General features: G+C 47.3%; 2 protein-coding genes and 1 long non-coding RNA gene across 9 annotated transcripts; 1 reads left to right on the top strand and 2 right to left on the bottom strand.

The window, feature by feature from the left end:
* Positions 1-3,985: 3,985 nt before the first annotated feature.
* Positions 3,986-9,775, top strand: LOC101759575 (probable serine/threonine protein kinase IRE). Of its 5 annotated transcripts, XM_022824964.1 has the most exons (14): positions 3,986-4,146; positions 4,415-4,478; positions 4,564-6,275; positions 6,362-6,860; positions 7,006-7,098; positions 7,186-7,390; positions 7,510-7,595; positions 8,051-8,139; positions 8,243-8,294; positions 8,385-8,441; positions 8,547-8,723; positions 8,853-8,930; positions 9,154-9,278; positions 9,356-9,775. In XM_022824964.1, exons 2-13 carry the CDS (start codon positions 4,473-4,475, stop codon positions 9,232-9,234), a joined length of 3,135 nt encoding a protein of 1,044 aa, XP_022680699.1. In that variant the 5' UTR covers positions 3,986-4,146; positions 4,415-4,472; the 3' UTR covers positions 9,235-9,278; positions 9,356-9,775. The 5 variants fall into 5 exon arrangements, 4 of the variants coding, with proteins under 4 accessions (XP_022680699.1, XP_022680697.1, XP_022680698.1 ...); XM_022824962.1 differs by having other exon boundaries at positions 4,415-6,275; XM_022824963.1 differs by having other exon boundaries at positions 3,986-4,478.
* A 2,753-nt stretch (positions 9,776-12,528) lies between these two features.
* LOC101774714 lies at positions 12,529-13,277 on the bottom strand. Its single transcript, XM_022824801.1, has one exon. It carries the CDS (start codon positions 13,131-13,133, stop codon positions 12,672-12,674), a length of 462 nt encoding a protein of 153 aa, XP_022680536.1. The 5' UTR covers positions 13,134-13,277; the 3' UTR covers positions 12,529-12,671.
* A 2,898-nt stretch (positions 13,278-16,175) lies between these two features.
* LOC105914069 lies at positions 16,176-20,320 on the bottom strand. 3 transcript variants are annotated; one of them, XR_002676784.1, is made up of 4 exons: positions 20,005-20,320; positions 19,147-19,593; positions 17,163-17,263; positions 16,176-16,691 (listed from the first exon to the last, which is right to left on the bottom strand). It is a non-coding gene; the product is annotated as an uncharacterized LOC105914069 (long non-coding RNA). The 3 variants fall into 3 exon arrangements; XR_002676783.1 differs by having other exon boundaries at positions 17,163-19,593; XR_002676782.1 differs by having other exon boundaries at positions 16,176-17,263.
* Positions 20,321-22,983: the final 2,663 nt, after the last annotated feature.

Here is a 22,983-nt window from a genome sequence, read left to right as displayed (position 1 = left end):
GTTGCAATGCATGGACTTGGTTTGTACGGCATGTTACTAATAGGATTTTACTACCATGTACTCACTCATCCATCCCAAGCTACAAGTTGTTTCAATTTTTATCCAAAGTGAAACGGATTTAACTTTAATTATAAGAGATCAGGAGGCTCTAATCGATGGCATGCCGCGCATGGAGATGATGACTGCCTTCAGGGTCATCTCTATTGCAGCAATGGGGTTATTACTAATGATGAACAGTATTTTCCATTGTATTAGCAAGATTTTATAGGGGTCGGCTGACCCCGATGAAACCACCTAGCTCCGCCTCTAACTGCCTTGCGTTTCACATGAAATGGATGCAAGGTTTATGGATTGGTGTTTAATTTTTTTTTATTTGCAGACTTGATCGTGAGTATAGCTTTTGTGCTATTACTCATAATAATTAAGGTCTGGTTCCTCTTCATAGAAGAGGGTGAAGCCAGATGCTTTTTTCATTATCTAAAAAATATAACTTTGATTAAACTTTTAGAAAAATAGAGTAACATCCATAATATCAAACAAATGCATAATCAAAAAAGGCGTACTAGTTTGATGTTGTGTATTTTCCTATAAATTTGATGGAGACTAAAAAAATCTAACCTTGAACAAAGGTACGATTTATAATTTGAAACGAGAAGAATACTACTATGTAATGTATTAAGAGAGTAGCTAGCTACACCCGTAGACTCCGACAATTCATAGCTGCCGACTGACGCAGGGGGAGAAGGCTGGCCCAGACCCTCTAGCATGCACCAACAATACGGTTGTTATACATAGTACCGATGTACAGCATATGCATTCATCATGCACTGTATACGACATCACCCAGGCATTGGTTCAGTTGTTAGTTGTTATAGCAGGGGTAAAACTAGTTTTCATCTCTATTTTTAGAATTTCTTTCTTTTAGATACGATGGCGGCCGGCCGGCTTCCAAGAACTAAAACTAACAATACGGCCTGCCGCGCTGCAGAGTGTTGGAAAGCTTTACGTCGAATCCGAAGAATGATGAGCGACGTGACGCTTCATGCGATCGAGACGCGATCGATCGATCGATGGACATGCATGATGGCCGGAGGTGACGGCCACGGACGTAGTACGTGCATGCAGGCCGGTGGCCGGACGCATGCTGCTGCAGCAGCCACGTCTGTCGCGCGTGGTGAAGGCCGGCGGCACGCATGATGAGATGACGCGGCCGGCCGGCGCTCAGACCACGGCAGAGCGTCTTGTCAGCGTGTGCGCGGCGGCTCTGGGCTCTGCTGGCTGCACTGACATGAAAATCAGATCAGTGCAAAATGGCCTCTCCTGTACGTGTAATTGTTCATCATAAAAAAAGAGGTTTGAATGTAATAAAAAAAAAGGTGCGGCCCGAACAACCCTAGGGCCCAAGTTCACGGAACCACACACAACGGGGCCTAACGACAAGGCGCGCGCACTCCTTTTTCTCCACCAGGAGGGGCCGGCCGACCTGCCTCAGAAACGGGCCAGCTTGCTATTTTAGCCCATCATCGGCCCAAAATTGGCTTCAGGAAACGTACTACTACTCATCAACTGCACCTTGATACAGAGCATCATCAAGCCCAACACGACAAAGTGACCCGATCCTTTTTTTTTAGAGGGAAGTGGCCCGATCCTACTTTGTATCCATCTTCGTCAGGTTGTATCAATACTATCAATATCAACTGACGTTTTCAGACAGGGCGGATCCAGCGCCTGCTGCCGCTCGAATAATGGAACCCCTTAAGCTCCTTCATAATTTTAGAAAGGAGGAAGAACAGAAGGGAGGGAATGAAGATGAAGAAGAGGAAACCCCTACTAAGCTCACGGGCCGCATTCGCCACTGGTTTCAGACAGCCAAATTGAGCTCTAACAAAGATTAACCTTTTGCATTTGGCCATTTTTTACCCAACCGATCGAATTGGTGGTTGTTGGCGATCGATTTAAGTCGCTTCCATATATAAAACATCTCTAGCCGTGGTAGGTTTGTGCAATAACCAAACGTACGCCTCTTTGAGTTGACCACAAATTTCGTATTTTCCAAAGGATCAGATCCGCACACGTTTAATTCCTGCGTGTATATACTTGGCATTCAAATTCACAGGTTCGTTCTTGCGCAGCCGCACGTCCAGAGGCTAGGTCAACGCATGCCATGGGGCCAGTGCAAGTGTGGGACGTCGCAGTCGATGATGCATGCATGGCGGGTACTAATTCTTGGAAGATCTTATTTTTAACGCAACCGGTTGAATTTTGGATCGACAAGCATGAATTGAATCAGGGTGAATTTGGATCGGCAATCTTTGTTTCAAACCTGTATACTGCTGCCTGCGCCAAAAATCCACAATGATCTCTCCAGTTCCCAACAATTTTAACCCACAACACATGTGCAGTTGGCAATCTGCCATGGATGAATGCATTCATGACTGACTTTGTATGTAGCATATATCCGTAACCTCAACCAGGATGAACTGAATGTCTGAATCAAATCAAATGAATCAAAGTACCAGAAATTTCCTCTGGATGTCTGAATCAAAGAAACAGAAATTTCCTCATCGTGTTGTCTCTCATCCTGTCTATCCTTTTTACAGTTTTGTTTTTGTTTGTGCTCATGGATCGTGTGTAATATATATTGTACATATGTACACACTAAACGTCAGAAATTTTTTCCAATAATCGTTCAGCCCTGAAATCAGAAAGACGAGCACGCAGCAAGCACAGATCAAGATGAAGCAGAAATTCTGTGTCCTCCTCCTCCTTTCTCTAAGCATGCACGGTTTCTTTCTCCTCCCATTGAACAAAAATTTGGAAAAAAGAAAACACGAGCAATAAATCTGGTAATAACAGCGGTCGTTGTTGCTGCAATAATCTGCAGCAGTCGATTAATCGCAGGAGTTCATCTTTTTCCTATGGGGAAATTTGGTCGGGTTGGTGATGGTGACGGATCGAATGCAAGAAACCGGACGATAGATAGGCTGCAGGGAGAGACGGCGGCGGCGGCGATCACCTCCTTTCCTCGCGCTGCGACGGGCTCCGCCAGAAGCCGGCGCCCTGGAAGCTGGCCCAGACCTCCTCCTCGGCGTCGGCGAGGTCGTCGTGCTTGGGCAGCCCCGCCGGCGGCCAGTAGCAGAAGTCCATGGCGTCCCCGTTCCTGTCCTTGGCCGCCGCGGCGATCGCCTTGGGGGCGGCGTCCGAGGCGACGAGCTCCTCCAGCTCCTTCTTCTTGGCCTGCGCGGCGCGGGCCGCGCGGCGGCGCCGCCTCCGGGCGCGGAGGGCGCGGCGGCAGAGCGCGGCGGGCACGCGCACCGCGGCGAGGACGACGAGCTCGACGACGGCGCAGGGGAAGCAGCAGCACACGGCGGCGCACTCGGCCGCCGTCCCACCCGCAACCTCCCCGCACCGGGGCTGCTCCCGCGCGCGCCGCCGCTCCCGCTCCCGACGCGCCTCCACGGGCGGGGACCGACGCAGCCGCCGCTCCTCCTCCCGCGCCGCGGCGGGCGACGACGACGGCACCCCCGCCGACGCCGCCGACGCCGACGCGCACCGCCGGTGCAGGCGCCGCTGCTGCTGCTGGCCGTCGTGCGCCCTGGGCTCCGACATCGTCTGCGGCGATCGCGCTCTGCTGCCCGTCTCCATCGTCGTCGTCGTCGTGGTCACCGCCGCCGCCGCCGCCGACGCCGCCGTCAGAGACCGCGGCGCGGCGCCATCGCTGGCCTCTAGATTCGTGCGGGGGAGGGGGAACGGACGGCCGCCGGGGAGGGGAGTCGCATCCACGCAGGGCGGCGAGAGACGGCGGAGAGGCGGTTGCGGCATGCGCGTGGCGGTCGGGGCATATATAAGCGGGTTCCGGGTCCTGTTTTGGTGGGGCCCACAAGATCCATCCGGGTTTCGCGGCTGGGAACCCGTTAGGCCGAAGGGGCGCCCGTCTCTAGTGGGGAGGGGGAGCTGACATGTGGGGCCACCCCTTCTTTTTAGTTCCTGCCTTGACAACACTAGGCACCTGATGTTAAAATTAGCTCCTGTGTCATTTTCTTTGCATGAAAAGCTTAGCATCAATCTCCATTACTTCTTCCTAACCCTAGTTACATAGAGGTTAGCAGAGCACCGTGTTTCGATCGACGGCGACTTCTTCATCAGGTATGTCACGTGCTATGTGTAGGCTCTGTTTGGATACAAAGGATTGTGATGCAGGAGAAAGTAGTCGATAGAGCAACCTCTCATCTCCGAATAGTATTTTGTACATCTTGTTTATAAATTCTCCAGTCCCGAAATAACAATTTACATGTCTTGTTTATAAGTTCTCCGGTCCCTCTCCTTTGTTCCATGAATTTTGGATTTGCTCTTCTTCTACCTGATATATGAATGGATTTACAAATTTGATCGGATTTTATGGATTTGTTTGAAGCATGTAAAAAAGATGCTGGCTGGGGAGGGATTTGTTGACCTGCGCGCACGTTGCGATCATGGAGGTAAATAATTCGGGGGATCGATCGGACGTGGCGGCCACATACGTGATGGATTGACGTTGATCGATGCGCTATGTCTGGCCCGCAGAAGGACGACGGCGTCGGCGGCGCGCGCGGGCGGCCGGCGATGGTGGATGCCGGCGGGGCGCGGGAGATGGACTCGCCGCGGTTCCGCGCGATCCTGCGCGCCACGAGCGGTCGCCGGAAGCGCGCGCCCGACGTGAAGAGCTTCTCGCACGAGCTCAGCGCCGGCGCCGGCGTCCCGGCGATGCGCAAGATGGTGCGCGGCGGCGGGCTCGGCGGCGGCGGCGGCACTGGCACCGCCCCCGAGGAGTTCATCGGCGCCATCCGCACCAAGTTCATCCGCCTCAAGCAGGAGGTGGACAGCGAGCTGGGCGTCTTCGCCGGGGACCTCGTCGGCGTGCTGGAGCGCGGCGACCTGCCGGAGGACCGCCGCCTCGCGCTCGAGGACCTCCTCGTGGCGGCGCAGCGGTGCGCCGAGATGAGCCCCGAGGAGTTCTGGACCCGCTGCGAGGGCATCGTGCAGGGCCTCGACGACCGCCGCCAGGAGCTCCCCGCCGGGTTCCCCAAGCAGGACCACACGCGGATCCTCTTCATCCTCACGCGCTGCACCCGGCTGCTGCAGTTCCGGAAGGAGGCCGCCGCCGCCGGCTGCCGCTACGCCGGCGACGATGGCAGCTGCAGGCAGCACGTGCTCGGCCTGCATCAGCTCAGCGACCTGGGGCTCTTCCCGTCCCGCGCCGATGGCGGGGACCTCGGCCGGAACAGCACGTCCAGCCTCACCGAGCTCAAGGAGCGGCTCATCCGGAGGCGGATGCTCGAGCACAAGAACCTCACCGTCGACTTCTCCCCGGCGAGGATCTTCTCGTCCGGGGACGGAGCCGCCGGCGCTGCTGAGCAATCCCCCTCCGGAAAGATGGCGTCGTGGAAGAAGCTCCCTTCCCCCGCCGAGAAGAACAGGAGTGCCGGCGCAGGCGGCGGCGACGACGCCGCTCCTTCCGCCGACGAGAAGAAGAAGCCGGTCATCACCCGGCCGCAGGGCAAGCCGAGCGTGGACGAGATCGTGGAGCGCGTGGACGCGGCGAGCATCCACCCCGACGGGCTGTCGTGCCTGGCCGGCGGCGGTGGTGCGGCGGCGGTGAGCCTGGAGGTCCCGTCCCAGTTCCCGGCGGCGCAGCAGATCATCGTCGACGGCAAGCCGCGGATGATCTGCCGCATCTGCGACTTCGAGATCCCCATGGCGTGCGCCGAGGGCCACCTCGTGGTGTGCACGCTCGCCGACCGCTGCGACGCCAAGGGCCACACCGCCGACCAGCGCCTGCTAAGGATCGCCGACGTGCTCGGCCGCGTGCTCGCCTGCTTCACCGGCGGCGGCGGTCGAGCGAGCACGTCGTCGTCCGAGTCCTCCAACCCCGACCACGACGCGCTGTCCCACCTGCTGGCCGTGCCGTCCGCCGAGCTCTTCTCGGAGGGCGCGTTGTCGCCGGCGCCGGCGCCGACGCCGGGGAGCCTGCCGCACTCGCCGCTGCTGACGCCACGCACGAGCCACGCCGAGTCGCAGCTGGCCCGGCACTTCCACGCCGGCGTCGGCGAGAACTTCCAGCAGATCGAGAGCCTCCTCGCCATTGCCCGCAGCATCGAGTGCATCAAGAGCTCCGACTACAACTCCCTCGAGGACCTCAGCTCCTTCCTCGAGGACCTCAACGCCGTCATCGACACCCGCAAGGTGGACGCCCTCGTCGTCGAGACGTTCGGCCGGAGGATCGCCAAGCTCTTGCAGTAACAACCTAGCTTTCCTCCATTGGAGTACCATCATTCCATGAATTCAGAAGGAAAATCGAGATCCTCCCATGAATGTTTTGCAGGGAGAAGTTCATGCAGCTGTGCGGGCAGATCGACGACATGAACGCCGGCGAGCAGCTGCACGCGATCGACGAGGAGGGGCCGACGGAGAACAGCAGCGTGAGCTCGAGGACGAGCCAGGCGCTGAACGGGAACGCCGCCGCCACCAAGTTCAAGGACCGGACGTCGATCGAGGACTTCGAGATCATCAAGCCCATCAGCCGCGGCGCCTTCGGCCGCGTCTTCCTGGCCAGGAAGCGCGTCACCGGCGACCTCTTTGCCATCAAGGTGCTCAAGAAGGCGGACATGATCCGGAAGAACGCCGTGGAGAGCATCCTTGCCGAGCGCGACATCCTCATCTCCGCGAGGAACCCCTTCGTCGTCAGGTTCTTCTACTCCTTCACCTGCAGGGAGAACCTGTACCTCGTCATGGAGTACCTCAATGGCGGGGACCTCTACTCCCTCCTCAGGAACCTCGGATGCCTCGACGAGGACATGGCCAGGACGTACATCGCCGAGCTTGTATGAGTTTGTTTGATGCCACCACCAATGGCATTTAACTTTTTTACCCTGTTGTTGATCCTGATGTCGTTTTGCTGCAATGTCTGAAAATTTACATCGATGATCGATGGCTTCGTTTCTGAAACAACACTGAATGTCCGAATAGGTTCTTGCATTGGAGTACCTGCATTCCATGAATGTGATCCACCGTGACCTGAAGCCTGACAACCTGTTGATCGGTCGTGATGGCCACATAAAGGTAATTGCTTTCTGAGGGTGTTCTCTCATTATCAGCCAACGAATGAATAATGTGCAGATTCAAACTGTTGGTTTGGATGATATGCAGCTGACCGATTTCGGGCTATCAAAAGTTGGCCTGATCAACAGCACGGACGACCTGTCAGGACCAGACGTGAGCAGCGTCCTCGTCGGCGACCATCAGCCGGCGGACGCGGAGCAGCGCGCGCAGCAGAGGCAGCAGCGGCAGAGGCAGACGGCCGTGGGCACGCCGGACTACCTGGCGCCGGAGATCCTGCTGGGCATGGCCCACGGTTCGTCATCGTCTGCTGAATCTTCTGCTCGTAGCTTCAGTGCTTCTGCTTCATAGAGGGAAATGTGAAGTAAAATTCAGTGACATGGTCTGTTTGTTCTTTTTTCTCCCCAAATGCAGGTCCGACTGCAGATTGGTGGTCAGTTGGTATCATCCTCTTTGAGCTGCTTGTTGGGATTCCGCCTTTCAATGCCGAGCACCCTCAGGTAGTATGCATCATCTGTCGGAAATTTCCTGTTTCTGTTACACTCACTGTGGAGTGAATTTGAATTTGGAAGTCTGTTTATGACTGTGTGAGTAGAGTAGTTTCAGAAATACACGTATAATTTTCCCAAGATTTTTTCAAATACTGATATGATGTATTGGCACCAAATCTTCGTTTCCTCCCTAAATTTATTTGTAGTATACTACTCCTAAGTACCAGTTGTTTGTTGGGTCCACAATTTGTGGAGTTAATAATAAACTAATAGATTTAGTTCACATAGATGGTGGATCTAAAGTTGATAAGTTTCTGAAAAGAAAAAAGAGGAAGGGTTGTTTTTGTTTGGCAAACACAGATCATCAGGTTTTTCTTGAATTACATGAACAGACAATGCTTCTCTTATGTTTTTTCTGTCAACAATTATGTTGATTAACCAATAACAATATCGGTTGGCTGCAGATAATATTCGACAACATAATGAATCGAGAAATACCTTGGCCTCATGTACCGGAGGAACTGAGTTTTGAAGCGTATGATTTGATTGACAAGTAAGCCTAAAACAACATACAAGGTTTTACAAATTAATAATCATATGCGCATATTAGGTCTTCAGGCTGCAAATGTCATTTTGACTCATTCTCACCATATTAGGTTGCTTATGGAAAATCCAGTACAAAGATTAGGCGCCACCGGTGCTGGAGAGGTACACCCTTTTCTTGTTCTTCTTACTGTAACTTTTGCAAATGACAAGTCTTGTGCATATGGTACTAACTGAAATATGCTATTAGAGCAGGTAAAGGCTCATCCGTTCTTCAAAGATATCAACTGGGACATGCTTGCCAGGCAAAAGGTTACTCCTATGCTAAACGACAGTCACTACTTGCATGAAGATTCAGAAAGCTCAAGAAACTGCCTCCATCAGTCCCTTAATTTCTTACCTTCATCTTCTTTATAGGTTGCATTCATCCCTTCTACAGATGATGAGTACGACACGAGCTACTTCGCCTGCCGCCACGCCTGGGGCACCGCCGACGAGCATGTCAATGCTCCCTGTAATGAGTATGACGACAGGAGCGATACCAGCAGCATGAGCTGCTGCAGCAGCCCACACAGCTGTGACTACGAGGAAGATGTATGTGTGCCGGATCATAAGATGATCCCTCCTTTAATCAGTTTTCCCCTTTTCGATTGAGATGTCCAGGCCATTTTGTAGCTCTCAGCCTCATGAATTTACTTTGATTTCCTCGTGGAACATTCTCAGGGTGATGAATGTGGCAGTATGGAAGAATTTGGCGCGCCATTGTCGGTGAAGTATTCTTTCAGCAATTTCTCATTCAAGGTAACCAATTATCTGAAAATTTTCTTGTTGTTAATGTGTTCTTCAGCTTTATCTGGATTTTATAACCAACATTACATGATCTTTTCTTGATGACTGAATTTTCTTCCTTGTGTGACCTTGTTGCTAATGAGTTCTTCAGCTTTATCTGAATTTTACAACCAACATTACATGATCTTTTTCTTGATGACTGAATTTTCTTTTCCTTCCTTTTTGTGACCTGCAGAACATCTCACAGTTAGCGTCAATGAACTACGATCTGATAACAAAGCACAATGAGGACCCTTTACAGTCTTCGAAATCATGAGAGCACGGATTCACTAGAGCAGCATATCCCCCAGAAGCCACAAGGTAGGCAATGTCCCATTGCTGAATGATGTCAGAAACTGAACATTGAGTAGAACTAACACTAGACATGCTCTCTTCAGTTCTGTTAGTCAGGTACTGTACCTCTTCGCTAAGGTTCTGATCGATGATGTTGTGTAGCAATGAACCTGCACATTTCATCTGGAACTTGCTCAGCCCAGTTAGTGAGCAGACTAGCATACATTTACATGGTGAAATGCATGCTTTGTTTCAAGAAAGAAAATACAAATGCATGCTGAATGACCAAGAAGAAGTAGTGGTGAGATGAAGCACAGTGCTAGTCACTGAGGCCAAGAAGATAGGACGGTATCATTCACTGTTCCAATCTCTGGCAAATGGTTGTAGATTGATATCCTTTTATTTGTAGAGAGATACCACACTAGATAGAACTTGTGATAGTCAGTGTTGAAGTGAAAAGTTCATGTACAAAAGTAACCTGACATGTGATAGCAATTGAGAGGTTCTATCAGGTTGCAGCTTCAGTTCTCCTTTTTCAGAAATCAGAAGCCAGCCAGCTCAACCCAAACTTTTATCGCAAGAAGAATCTATCAGGAGACCTGAGACCCCAAGAATCCAGTCTCCCCTGCTTTTGGCACTTGTGCTCTGTCAATCTGTCTCTCTCGCAGTTCCCACACGTACGTGCCAAACAAAATGCGTATCAACTCTGAACACCAGAGAAACCACACCATTCGACCATCCTAATTAACTCTGCGTCGAGTTAGTTAAACTATTCAAATTTTGATCGAATATCAATCAAATCAGTAGATTTGCCGCCTCCAATTTTCTGAATATATTGCAGTAGAAATTAGCAGTCAAAATTGTGGATTAGAAATGAAAGGAAAACAAGCACGAAAAATGTAACACCCTAAATTTCCAATTTTGCAATTGAATAAAATTTATTAGAATTTTCCAGAATTTATTTGAGCTTGTTTAAGGACTTAAGGATTTTCAAAGGTTTATTTGATTTCCTAGGCATTTAAATGCTTTTATGAAATTTAATTAATGAATCATAGGTTTGCATTGATGCATTCGTGCCGGTGCATTAATTTTGGTTGCTGAGTTCAAATTTCAGATTTGAATTATTGCTTGAATCTCTTTTGAAAATGGGCAAAATTCCTCTTTTTCATCTTTTGTTCTTCTTCCAGCTCGAGCTCGGGCTTCTTCTTCTAGTCCGGCCAGCCTTCCTTTTCCAGCCTGCCGGCAGTAGCCAGCCCAGCATAGCAGCAGGTCGGCAGCCCAGTGCAGCTCGGCCCAGCTGCTGCTCCGCGCGTGACGTTGATGGCGCCCCCCTGAGTATGCCACCGCCGAGCCGCTGACGGATGGACCCCGCTTGTCATCACCATCCTCCCCTCGTGCTGCGTCCGACTCGGACCCGAGTCCTTGCCACAACCCAGTCAGCCTCCGATTCGTGGCACGCAAGTCGAGGTCCGTCGCCCCCTTTTAAACCCCGAGCCAACCCTTCGCGGTCACCTTTTGCTAAAAACCCTAGCGCACGCCAAGCCCTGTAGCGCTGCCGCTAGCTAAACCTAGCCGCTCGCCTCTCCGCCGTCGATCTACGCCTCCGCCACCTTCCCGTCGCCATGAGCCCCACACGGAGCTTTGCATCGTGGTAAGGAAGCCCCAGGTACTACTCCTGCTCGTTTATGTGGCCTCCCTTGGCGGTTGTAGCTCGCCAGAGCCGCCTCTTCGCCGGCTTCCGTTGCCGACCGCCGCCGCAACCTCAGCCACTCCTGGGTTCACCTAGCTTGCTTCATGTCACTTCCAGCTCGCTCCCAAGCCGACTCTCGAAGTTTTTGGTGGCCGGAAGCTCAAGTTCGAGCAACCTCCGGCGAACTCCGCCGCTGAGCGCCGCCGCTCGCAGGCGTCCACCAGCCGTCCGGTCTAGTCGGGACGGCTCAGATCGGGTCTAACTAGAGTCAACCGGTCAAGCGTACTGGTCAACCATCGGTGCTTTTGATTAAGAGCCCCTATAGTTTCTTATTTTTGCACCCAAGGTCCTGCCACCAGTCAATTGTCTATGAAGTCGTCGTCACTTTTGGAGTTCCGCTGCTATAATAAAGACTTGTTTTGCTATTCGATTTAAAAACTTTCGATCATGTAATAAATTTAATATTCTCTTTACGCTTTGGCACTGTTTATGGTTTATACTAAAGTCGTTGCATGTGTGAAACTTGATCCTGACGCAGATAACTGATTTTACCTTTAAAACTGGGTCTCGTGACAGCAAATCAACATGATCGTAGAAGAGTGCCGAGTGAGTGCTCGGGTTTTGGACACAACTGAATCTTTCGATGGTCCCTCAATCTGATTTGAATTGTGCTATGACCACCCCAAACCGAGCCCTAATTCAAAAACACAACTGAGATAGCGATTGCATGGAACTTCTGACTTGCAAGGAAACAGAAAGGCTTTTGATGGAACTACCTTTCCTGTAGAGGTTGCAGGGCAGAATTGCCTATTGCGTTGACTCTGGAGCAATAGAAACATAGACGAAGATCTCCGAAAAGAAGAGACATTTTGCTACACTGGATCCGGGACTGATCCCAGAATTCATTAGGACCTTAGTCTTCTTTCTTTCTTCTTTTCTTTTCTTCTCTACACTCCTTTTTCATTTTTTTTCACATGTGTACGACATTTTCGCATGATGATCAATGTAAATTAGGTAAAACGGTAGAAGTCCGCCCTCCTGACTTTCTAAAAAAGAGAGAGAAAAGAGTTCTCGGGTGTTCAGAAGAGCCAGCGTGCACGCAGCCGACGCAAGATCACACTTGCATCACCTCGGGGCTTGCGTCGAAAGTAAATTCATTGTCTCTTGTGCGTGGCGCCACATTGGGCTTTGTGACGTGGAGCCTACTAGGTTACATCCATCTCTCAAGGGACACGCATACTAAAACTGTCGTGTGCCACCTTATTCATCTTTTTTCTTGATTCACATATGTACCACATTTTGCATGATTAATAAAAGTTAAGTAGAATTTCCTCTAAAAAAAGAGAATAAAAAAAATAGTGCTCGAGTGGAGCCACCGAAGGATACGCATCAATCTCTCCAAGGATACGCATGTTAAAGTTAATATGTCGTGTATGTCTTGATATGTATTTGTGTTGTATGTTGGACGGTGTGCGGTGGCGGTTCGTATAGCCTTACAGGCTTACACACTACATGTGTGTCTATACGTAGTTGAGGATCCCCAGAAGCAACTGCATTCCAGATGGCAGGCACATTGCGATATCGGTATGACCGGTTTATTACATCCCCCACTGGAGGAAAGCTTGCTGACAACGGAAAATCTCTGAGCATGGCATGACGACATGTCACATGTCTCTTAATTTGCTCTAGGCGTCCAGGCTACCACCAGCCAGGCGAGACGCGACGGCGGCTCACGCTTGCCGGCATGCGTCGGGCTCCGGCAACCGGACGGTGCGCCGCCGCATCGCGTGGGTAGGAGCCGGCAGCGCGAGGAGGGCGTCGCCGGTGCGCGGCGGCGGGCCGCGGCTGAGGCTGAGAAGCTCTTCGTCCACGCTGCCGCCGGCCGCGGCCACGGCGCCGCCGCTGATCGTCGTCGACGACGACGACCAGACCCGCCGCCGGTACTCCTCGTTGTTCGACGACGGCTCCACCACGTCGTCCGCGAACCGCACCTTCTTCATGGCCTTCTTCGTTCCGCGGGGGCGGCGCCGGCGCCGGTCCTTGTCTGCTCCTCCCTCGCCGACGATCTTGTCCTTCATGTTGGCCACCAGCCGGCGGTGGAGGTGGTAGGAGATGAGGATGATGCTCGTCGACACCGCGGCCACCGCTGCCAACCCCAGGCAGCTCCCCGCGCCGCTGCCGCTCCGCCCCATCGCCGTCAAGCCGCCGCCTTTCTGCTCTTCCACCACGCCACCACCAAAGCTTCAACGAAAGCTACTGCTACTCCGACCTGTTGGTTAGTTTATATAGGTCGGCCATGGAGGAAAGCATTCGAGAGGAGGGGTTTGAGACAGTCGATAAGGGCTGTGACGGAGGGAAGGCTGTTTTTAGAAGAAACAAAACACATGGGGAAAGCTGTGTGAACCTGGTCCACGAGCCAAAAGCAGGGCTTACAAATTGCGGAACACGTGTCTCTTTAACCTCGTGACTTTGTGTCTAACTCGCGTGCTCCTTATTTACACACGGCAAGTCTAGAAAAGTAATTCAGTCTGATGTGTTGATGAATATCGCAACGTATTTGAAGCTTATCTACAATGTTTGTTTCGACTCTCTTTTATTGTATATGGTAACATGTGAGAATATAAAAAAGCCATGCATCATTTTCTGGAAAAGTGTGACATAAAGATTGACAAAGTAGCTTTCAAAGGTATTGTCATGTAAATATGCTCCTAGTTGAATTATAAAAAGGATTAGTTATTTCTTTGGATAAAATGTGAATTTATGTAAAAAACACATGACTTACATATAAAATATGATTTTGGATAAAATATGAATTTGTCCTCTTTTACGTATAAAACCACATGTGCAAAAGAACATGCATGACGATTTACATATAAAGCCATCATTTACTGAAAAAAGGTATCACAAAAAGATTAATAAAGTACCTTTGAAACTTGAGGCATATACATTGTTGTGTAAATAAGCTCTATATGAGATCTAAAAAGAACTAGCAGGACTTATTTTATGGAAAACCTAGAATAACGTGGATATACTGACTCATTTAATAACTCGTGGTTTCTGTATATATTTGCGATAATTTTCTGCCGAACTATCTATTGATCCAATTTTAGTTATGTTTTGAGCAATGCACATGAACCATTTCTGAACTTCCAAACTTACTATCCTCGAAAGAAAAAGAAAATGTTCAGGCGAAGAAAGGTGGCACACAAACTTCTAGTCCACGGTTTCGGTCCACATGGACCAAGCCCACCAGTTCTCTGAAATCATTAGCAGTTTAGCACACGTATTCTCTTGAGGTGTGAGACAAAATGTGAAGCCCTTGGATAGCGTTGACCATGTTATTCCCGTGCAACAACTGACCATGTCGTTTTATTATGCTGGGCATCTTTTATTTGCTTGCGGACATCGTGCTCAATTACCTGTGTACTAATAATGCTGTTTATCGGTCGTTGCAAAAAAAAAAAAAAAAAAAAAAAAACTGGCTACGTTGCACTCTAATTAGCTGTTCACGATAATGTATCAATGAGTATCCTAAACACCAACAAATGCATCTCAAGTAAACAATGAAGGTGCTCTTAATTTTTTTTGTACAAATTTGTTTACGTGAGGATAATGAGGCGTGGCACATTCAAAACTCAAGACACGCACACGCATTCAAAACGTGGCTACAAGTGGACTTGCGACAAGTGAGACGGGCTCATCATTCATATCTGTTCTTACGAGTAATCTAGAAAATAAAAAGGATATTGAAAGGAAATGAAGACCAAGGGGGAAGAAATGGTGTAGTCAATATTCTTGCCTTTATTTTTATGCACGATTGATTGAAGTTTTCTCGAGAGGGTGCATTAATGACGTATATACGCGTTTGATTAAAGTCATTCTTTTAAAAATTTGCCGCACAACACTTACGCCAATCTCGGTAGAAGTTTCATGGGTATTAAATTTTATACCACATCAGTAATTTTGTTGACTTGGCAAGGTCTTTATGAGGAGAGAAAAGGAGAGTTTCATCATATGTGAGAGGAGTTTCATCCCCATGACACTCAACAGGCACAGTTACCTAGTTCCTAAACTTGGTAACAATGCAATAAAACTATGCATTGAGACTAGCCTTACCAATCTCAGTGCTTAGTTTTATCACACCATTACCAAGACTGCCATGTCCGTTTTTCAATGAAATGAAATTGTCACTCTCAGTATAAAATTTCATTGCACAATTTCATAAACAGACTGCAGCATTTAATTCTTCAATAATGTTATGATCAAATGTGTCATGGGTTGAAATGAAAATGATCTCAATGGGTGTTTCATCCAGTTTCATGATCTTGGTAACTGTGCCGGAGGAGTGCCATGACCATAAAACTCTATTATTCTCTCTCCTCATAAAAATACTGCCAAGTTAGCAAATATGCTGTGTCCAGCAATTTATTACCATGAAACCCCCTCATGCCATCTCTATTGAGACTGACCTTACACCACCCAACATGCACGTACACACGTGCGTGTGTTTGGAATGTATTGGAAGAACGTAGACCCTTATTAATTTATCAAAAAAAAACATATGCATGCATATGTATTTTTAGTCATTGAACAGCAACACTGACCTTAAGATTAATTCGAGCCAGTATATAAAACGAATCAAAGTGACGGTATGGTGCCCCATTACAAAATTCATAAGCGTCTTTCAAAAAAATATATTCATAAGCAAGGCCTGTAATAAGAAGATGAACAAAACAATCAAGTCGTTGCTATATTACCAAGGACACCACCAAGTCCCAAGAACTATCTGCGGTTACTTTTCTTAAAATGGAAATTTACGTCTTGTTGTTTATTAAGTGCTCAGTCCTTGCTCCATGCTATGAAACTCTCGATCACGATCAGCAATGTTTGTGTCATCTTTTCCTATTCAGACTAGGTTCGTGCCTGTACGTTGCTACGGACAATACAAATTATAGATAAATGACATTCTAATCTTATTGGCAAGCAATCGAATTAGTAGGCAATGTAAACATATATGCATTACATCTATATTTATGTCCATGCGCTTGCCACGAGAGAGAGAAAAGATTTCAATGTAATACTACGAACGTGAAAAACATGGTGTTTTGAACAATAGGTTCTACCTGATCTTAGCAACATAATGTTTTGAGCTACAAAGAGTATTAATTTTAATGGCATTACCAAACAAGAATGAACAATGAACACTAAACACACAGTTGAGACAATGCCATAAATATAATTTCTTCATTATGCATAATAGAACATACAGCACCTAATGCACACATAATTTGTACACAAGGAAGCTTAATGGAAACACCTGATTATACAATTTTCCTGCATATGAGAACATATAAACTTTATATATAGAATAGGAACTCACTGCAGCATATGCCACAATACATGATCGGAAGGTTTCTTGAGTTCTTTAAGTGCCATACAGTGAATCAGCGAGACAACGGCTGGCATCCCAAAATAGATGCAGAGGATAATTTTCCGCATGTTCAGTCCTCCCTGAGCATGTGTAATGTCATCACGGTTTGCATCATTGACCATTACAAGAGAGCCTTGTGGCATGGTACCAAGACATTGGAGTGCTTAGAAATATTTAGAGAAACATTAGATCACCAGCACTTGAGCTTTTCACCGTAGTTGGAAACCATTAAATCCTAATTCTCAACAACCCTTGCAAAAATAGCTTTACATAGTTTTTTTTTCTAGAAAAAAATAGCCAATATATTCAGACAGCACATCTGCAATGGGAAGTAAAAGGACATGGCCATTTGAGTATAAGGTTAAAAACAACATTAGAATTGGGCATAATATCGCACATGTACTATAACTTAAATAGCTAATTTCATGTTTTGACTACATTGTATGGCCCAAGAATAATCCTTCCCTATGAGGCGAAGCAAACAACATGACAGGTAGCATATAACTAAGCTCAAATCATGGCCTATTGCACTTTTCCCCAGCTCAATTTCTATGTGGATTCTCCACAATTTAACTAACCACACAGATGTAACAGCAAAACTATAACAAGTCATGAGGCAACTAATCTCACATTATGGTTAACTATTCAACAATTCAAGGCCACCATTCTTTGCACTAACTTAGCAAAAAGAGACCAAATAACCATTATGCGTTCCACAAGAACCGATTTAATCAAATAATCAACATATTGACATTCCAAATAGATGAACTTTGTACAAAAGAAAACTTACTTGATTAGTTAATTAATTTTAGGCTACAGTTTTTTTGGCCAAATGGTCTTCTTTTTATGCTTCAGATTTGCACCAAAAACTCAGTTTATAAGCCTTAACTCCTGCAAAGAAAACCAACAAATTGCTGGTTATTCAGAACACCTTTTCAGAACTAAGTGGCTAATATAATTTCCATCCATGGGTGCTTCCTGAACTAACTCACACTTGAACAGTGGCTATACAATTTTACTTGGTAAGCATAAGTACTAAGCCGGCAGTACCGTAACTATTTTTTCCCATGTAAATAACATTTGCGAAGGTGGAGGAAGCACACATCAACAGGGGCTAATTGAACTAATATATCTATACTATTTCGAAAGATATCATTACGTCTACTATTGCACCACACATGAGTGTGATACGTAAACAATACAGCATGCTCAATGTTGCCCAGCTGACTGAAAACCAAATAATCAGAGAGTTATGAAGCACATGTTCAGAGTGTAAAAGACAACAATTCACCAAAAAATCATTGGTACTTCATAATAGGATCTATCTGAGATATAAGCATTTAGACGTGAACGCTCAGTATAGGATAGCCTTTTGGTATAGCAAAATTAAAAAACTCTCAAGAGAGTATAAGAATTTTTTCTGTCGTTGTCCAAGAGATAATTAATTCAGAATTTTTTGGATTCTGGTTCAAACATTCAGATATTTGAGAGGAAACTTTCCAGGTTTCAGTTCTTTACAAATCTATAAGCAATTCAGAACTGAAAAAACAATAGTAATTCCACTAAAAAAGAACAAAAAAAAACACAGTACACATTCCCTTGCCCTGTCTCTTTTCACTGCTACATTCGTATCCAGATGTTTGCACATGCCAAAGCTGCTCATCTTGATGCCCCATAAGAGCAAAATCAGAAAAACAAAAATCAGGTCTGTATATATAAGCTACATCGAACTAAAGACTCGATCCAAGAAACCCAAATTGATCCCTGTGTAAGAACTACATGAGTTACTCGACCTTGAACTGAAAAACTCCATAATATTAAGAATGTGAAGGATGTTGAATACCCCCTACATTGGGAGAGCATGATAGTTTAGCCACAGCAATCTGCATATATTTAATTATCATCCATATCAAACGTATTTGCAACCTATGCTACAGCGCACAACAGTACGACATGCTCAAAGATCCTTGAACATGCATGCCATCATATAATATCTCTGCTATGGTTTTACGCCAACAAGAGGAGCATGAAACAAACATGGTGTTTTGAGATGATGAGGCACTATGGCGACATTCCGTAATGTAAATCAAACAATCAAAATGCAGGTCTATATAAAACAAAGCTATGTTTCATATTTGCACAATAATATATAACACAGGGCATTGTTTTCTTAAAGCTATATAGCTCTATATGAGCAGTTTTGTTAGTGAAGCAGTCCGGAAGAAGTATTTCAGTTGGTGAAGAGCATGTGCATATGCTGAAGTAGTATTTTAGTTAGTGAACTGTACGTGAATATACTGAAGTAGTATTTCAGTTGGTGAAGCAGTCTGGAATATGAAGTGTTTCACCTCAGACCATGCCATTCCTCTTACCCAAAAAAGTCCTGGGCACCTTTCTAGTATAATACATGAACAATTTTAGGGCTCTCTGATTTTATATTTTTAACACATGCCCTGAATAAAAGACTGAGCATTTATCTACAGTGAATTTTAGCCTTCCTAAGCATGCAAAATAGTCTGTTGCACAATAGAATCACTATTTCATCAATCAGGTGTCTTGCCAAAATAACAGTATATCACTTTGGTATATAACTATTGATTAGGCATATACTTCCAAAAATCTACTTTGGTTTTGATATGACAGGGAAATCAATGCAATTATTTACAAAAAGAAACATTTTAAAATGGTGGAGACATGGAGAGGTAGGGTAAATGGCTCCATCTGAAGATTTCAAAGATAAATAAAATGATAATGCAGGCAAGGGAGAGCCTCACCATTCTGCTGGTCCGTTCCAATCCAGAGCAAATGGAAATGCCATGTGATGAGGAAAATACACCACTACCACAGGCAACCAATACATGGGGGCAGGGCACATGCCACAACTCAGAATTTAGGCCTTTGTGCTCTTGTGCTTCTGAAAAGCCAAAAGCATGTGGAGCTATCAATCAGACTCAAAGCCTCCCAGCTCTAGTCAAAGTAGCTAGGACCTCTGCCATTTGTACTCTAAATATCTATATTTATCTTAATACTACATTAGCATGACAAGGGGAAAGAAAAAGTGCAGATCGATGGTCACTCCTTGAGCTCAGTGGTTGCAGCAATCTCTCACTCTCATGCTAATTTATTTCTCAGCCCAGTTAGGGAGTAGCTCATGAACAAATGTGATGTACTCCAGCACAACTTCTTGTGTAGGCATAGCACCAAGCTTATGCCAAGCATTCCTGGCATATTGAGACCACAAATATGCATTATAAACTAAACTGACTTTTCAAAATTAATAACCACGTGCAGAAAGTAAAGCAAAACAAGAGTAGTATGATGCCAATATAAGAGTAGATATATCAGTTCAAGTGCTTGCTGTTATTCCGAAACACAGCACCAAAGGGGATATCTTTCACACTAAAATATTTAAGCATTGCAGAAGAGCTATGCAGTGTGATGATCAGGAGTTCAGGACATGCTTTGGATGCAGAGCAAAGACACTGAATCAAAGTAAATCCATGCTTAGGTGATATTTCATACATATTTCATCTTCTGACAACACAAGAGATAAAAAGACATTATGCAGCCCAAAAAACATATCTGCAAGCCTCCCAACCGAACCAAGAGCAAGAGCAATGTCAAGCATTCACCTGTGCAAATCCCGTCGGCGCACTTGGAGCAATCACGGCCAGGGGTAAAGCTGCAAGCGCCGCCAAATTAAACACTATCAAATAAAATTAAACAGTGTAGGGGCACTCACGATTGGAAAGGGATGGGAGGCAGGAGGTGGAGCCCCAGCGCGTGATTGACGAGAGATCAGGAAAGGGCGGATGGACCTTGCCGGCATGTCCGTGGATCAGATGACGCCGAGCGCTGCAGCGGGGACGATGGGAACGAGGATGCAGCGGGTGGAGCTCTAGAGATGGCGGCGCATCGAAAGTAAACTAGCAAAAAAAATTAAGAAAAAAGGAGTAACAAAAAAAGAGGACATCGAAAGAGTTCTGATGTGCCTCCCAATATAATGGGCCTCACAGAAAGGACAGCGAGCGAGCGAGCGAGCGAACGGCCCAGTTCCATAATGCTGGCCCGCTTTTACTTGGACGGTCCCGCATCTCAGCCGAAAAATCTCGCTGGGCCAGGCAGGAAGTCATGGACTCCGTTGACTAGTACTAGTAGCTGCAAGCAATGGGCCCACCCATGGCTACGTGGGTGGACACGTCGGCGCCCACGTGTCGGGCGGCGCTTGCATGCATGCGCCGCGTCCATCACGCTGCGGCTCTCTGCTCGCTCGCTCCATCGTGGCTCCAGTCACCAGTCTTATCGGCATTAACCACCTCGCCCCGCCGGCCGCCGTCGCCGCGCCCGCGTTCCCATCCAGCTCACAGCTGGTAGCTATGCCGCCGGCGGCTACCACCTCTACAAATAGCAGCGGCCTAGGCCGACGTACCGCCAGTCGTCGTCGCCGGCCGGTCAATTGATATCGTCTAGCTGCTTCAGCTTCACCGATCTGGGTGCCTTATTCTAAAGAGAGATGGGTTTGGGGCAGCTGGTGTACGGGCTGGTGTTCGTGGCCGTCGCCGGCGCCTTCTTCCTCGCACTCTATCTCTACCTGGCGCCGCTGCTCTACCTCACCTCCAACCAAGGTAATAAATAGCGAATAGCGGGTTGGTAGCGGATTGCGGATAGCGAGCGATATTGCGGACGATAAGTTCCAATAGCGGCACCTAATAATCTCACATAATTTTAATTATATATATCATGAATAATAAGTATAAATAGATATTTAATTGCATACAAACAATTGATGTCTCACATGCTTAAATTAAGAGTGTAAAATGGCGAAGGTTCACGAGGATCAGGAGGAGCTCGAGTACCTGACTACCGGTGAATCGGCGACGCCGACGAAGGGCGGCGGCGACGGGCAACCAACACGGGTGGCGGTAGCGTGTTCTGGATTGGCGAGGTCGAATGGCCGATGGGGGTGCACTGGTGGAGTCTGTGTGGGTGAGCTGGGCTATTAGGTTTTTTTTTCAATGCTATTACGGTCTACTACCACCGCTATTGCGACCTGCTATAGCACAATTGTGGCCGCAAGGTTCTAAACCACAACAGCCCGATCGCTACCTGGTAGCGATAGCTGTAATAGGACGTTACCGCTATCGTGGCCGCTACCGCCGCTATTTAGTACCTTACCTCCAACAGCTATCTATATATGTGCGATCGACGGCCTCATCAGCTCGATCGATCGTTCGCGGAATGCAGATTGACGACTGCAATCGGCTGTTTCTCTTCGATCGCAAGCTGCTGGAAGCCTGGAACTGGAACACAGGAAGTTCCGTTTCAGAGAATTCGAGAGCCGCACAGTGGTGATGGTGAGTTCCCAATTGATGGTGAGTTCCCAATTTTTAACGGATCACATTTCACATACAGTATATATTTACGTCCCTTTGTTTTCACTTTTGAGCATGGATAATTAATCTTAATTTGCAGTCCATTAGTTCCAATCATGATTCTTAAGATATGTATAGCCTAGCCCTATTATTACAATTCAGTAAATGAACTATCTTGTTCCCTAGCTAACAAGTGAGCCGGTAAAATACAGGAGAAGCACATCGACTCCGGCGACCGTACGTTCTCCCCGATTCAGCCACACGTGGTACGAGCGACGGAAACCGAGCTACCATCGGCAACAGCAAAGACAGTTCCTGATGCCTCCTCCTCCCAGCCAGCAATGTAAGTTAAGAGAAGACCGGCCAGCTATGTACACCGGCCGATCGATCGTCTGGGGGACAGATTGTTGTGTAATGGAAGTGCTGGCACGATGCTTGTGCCTTTTCTAAATAAGGAGCCAGGCCATCCATGCTTTTTCTAAGCTCATGTTAATTACCTTGGATGATCACTTTATCACTTTGCTGGCATGAATATGTTCTTGACATGTCTTACTCTTATAGACTTGAGCACATTGCACTCTAGCAATCAAGAGAATCACGTACGTTTCCCTCAACACATTAAGGTTCTTCCTGCCTAGACATGTGCTGTAGGAGAATGCACAAGGTAGCTAACTTCAATGCATGACCATGCATAAATAACAAGTTACTCTCAGAAAGGTGGTAAATGACAATACTTGACTACTATAAAAGCAATCGAACGAAAGGAGCATCACACTCCCACTAGAGCCAAGCTAAGCCATTAGTATCGATGTTGTGTGGGTCAGAACTTCTAGCTCTCACATGTTGTCACCTAGGATTGAGAGACATTGGCAAGTTTGGGGAACCGAGAAAACAAGAATCTGGTAAGAGAATCGTAGCCCCTAGTTATTTCATCATCCTAAACTTTTCATTTCAGCTAGGTTAGGTAGCGAAAAAATAAACACAACACGGGGATGATACTACGATAGATGCATGAGAAAATTGCAAGAAGTCTGATCGTATTTGCTGCTTTGCGTTATTTTCAGCTGGAGTTGCTCGTGGAGCGGTCTGTGATCCCTACTCTGATCGGCGTCCCAGCAAACTCGATCGTATACACTATTGCTTTTTTGTCACTCTAACAGGGCCTTCATCAGCAAATCGATGGTGCATGGCTTGAGTGTTCGCATGACCCACCCCCATTGCTTAATAACAACCCCCATT

This window comes from Setaria italica, chromosome III, assembly GCF_000263155.2.
Source record: "Setaria italica strain Yugu1 chromosome III, Setaria_italica_v2.0, whole genome shotgun sequence".
NCBI classification, from domain to species: Eukaryota; Viridiplantae; Streptophyta; class Magnoliopsida; order Poales; family Poaceae; genus Setaria; species Setaria italica.
The sequence above is the reverse complement of the archived record's forward strand: the minus strand, read 5'-3'. Positions and strand labels throughout refer to the sequence as shown.

Coding starts and splice junctions, on each gene's coding strand:
- LOC101759575 (XM_022824962.1), top strand. CDS start 4,549: ATGTCTGGCCCGCAGAAGGACGACGGCGTCGGCGGCGCGCGCGGGCGG. Junction 6,861..7,005: donor GGACGTACATCGCCGAGCTT/GTATGAGTTTGT, acceptor ATGTCCGAATAG/GTTCTTGCATTGGAGTACCT. Junction 7,099..7,185: donor GTCGTGATGGCCACATAAAG/GTAATTGCTTTC, acceptor GATGATATGCAG/CTGACCGATTTCGGGCTATC.
- LOC101774714 (XM_022824801.1), bottom strand. CDS start 13,133: ATGGGGCGGAGCGGCAGCGGCGCGGGGAGCTGCCTGGGGTTGGCAGCG.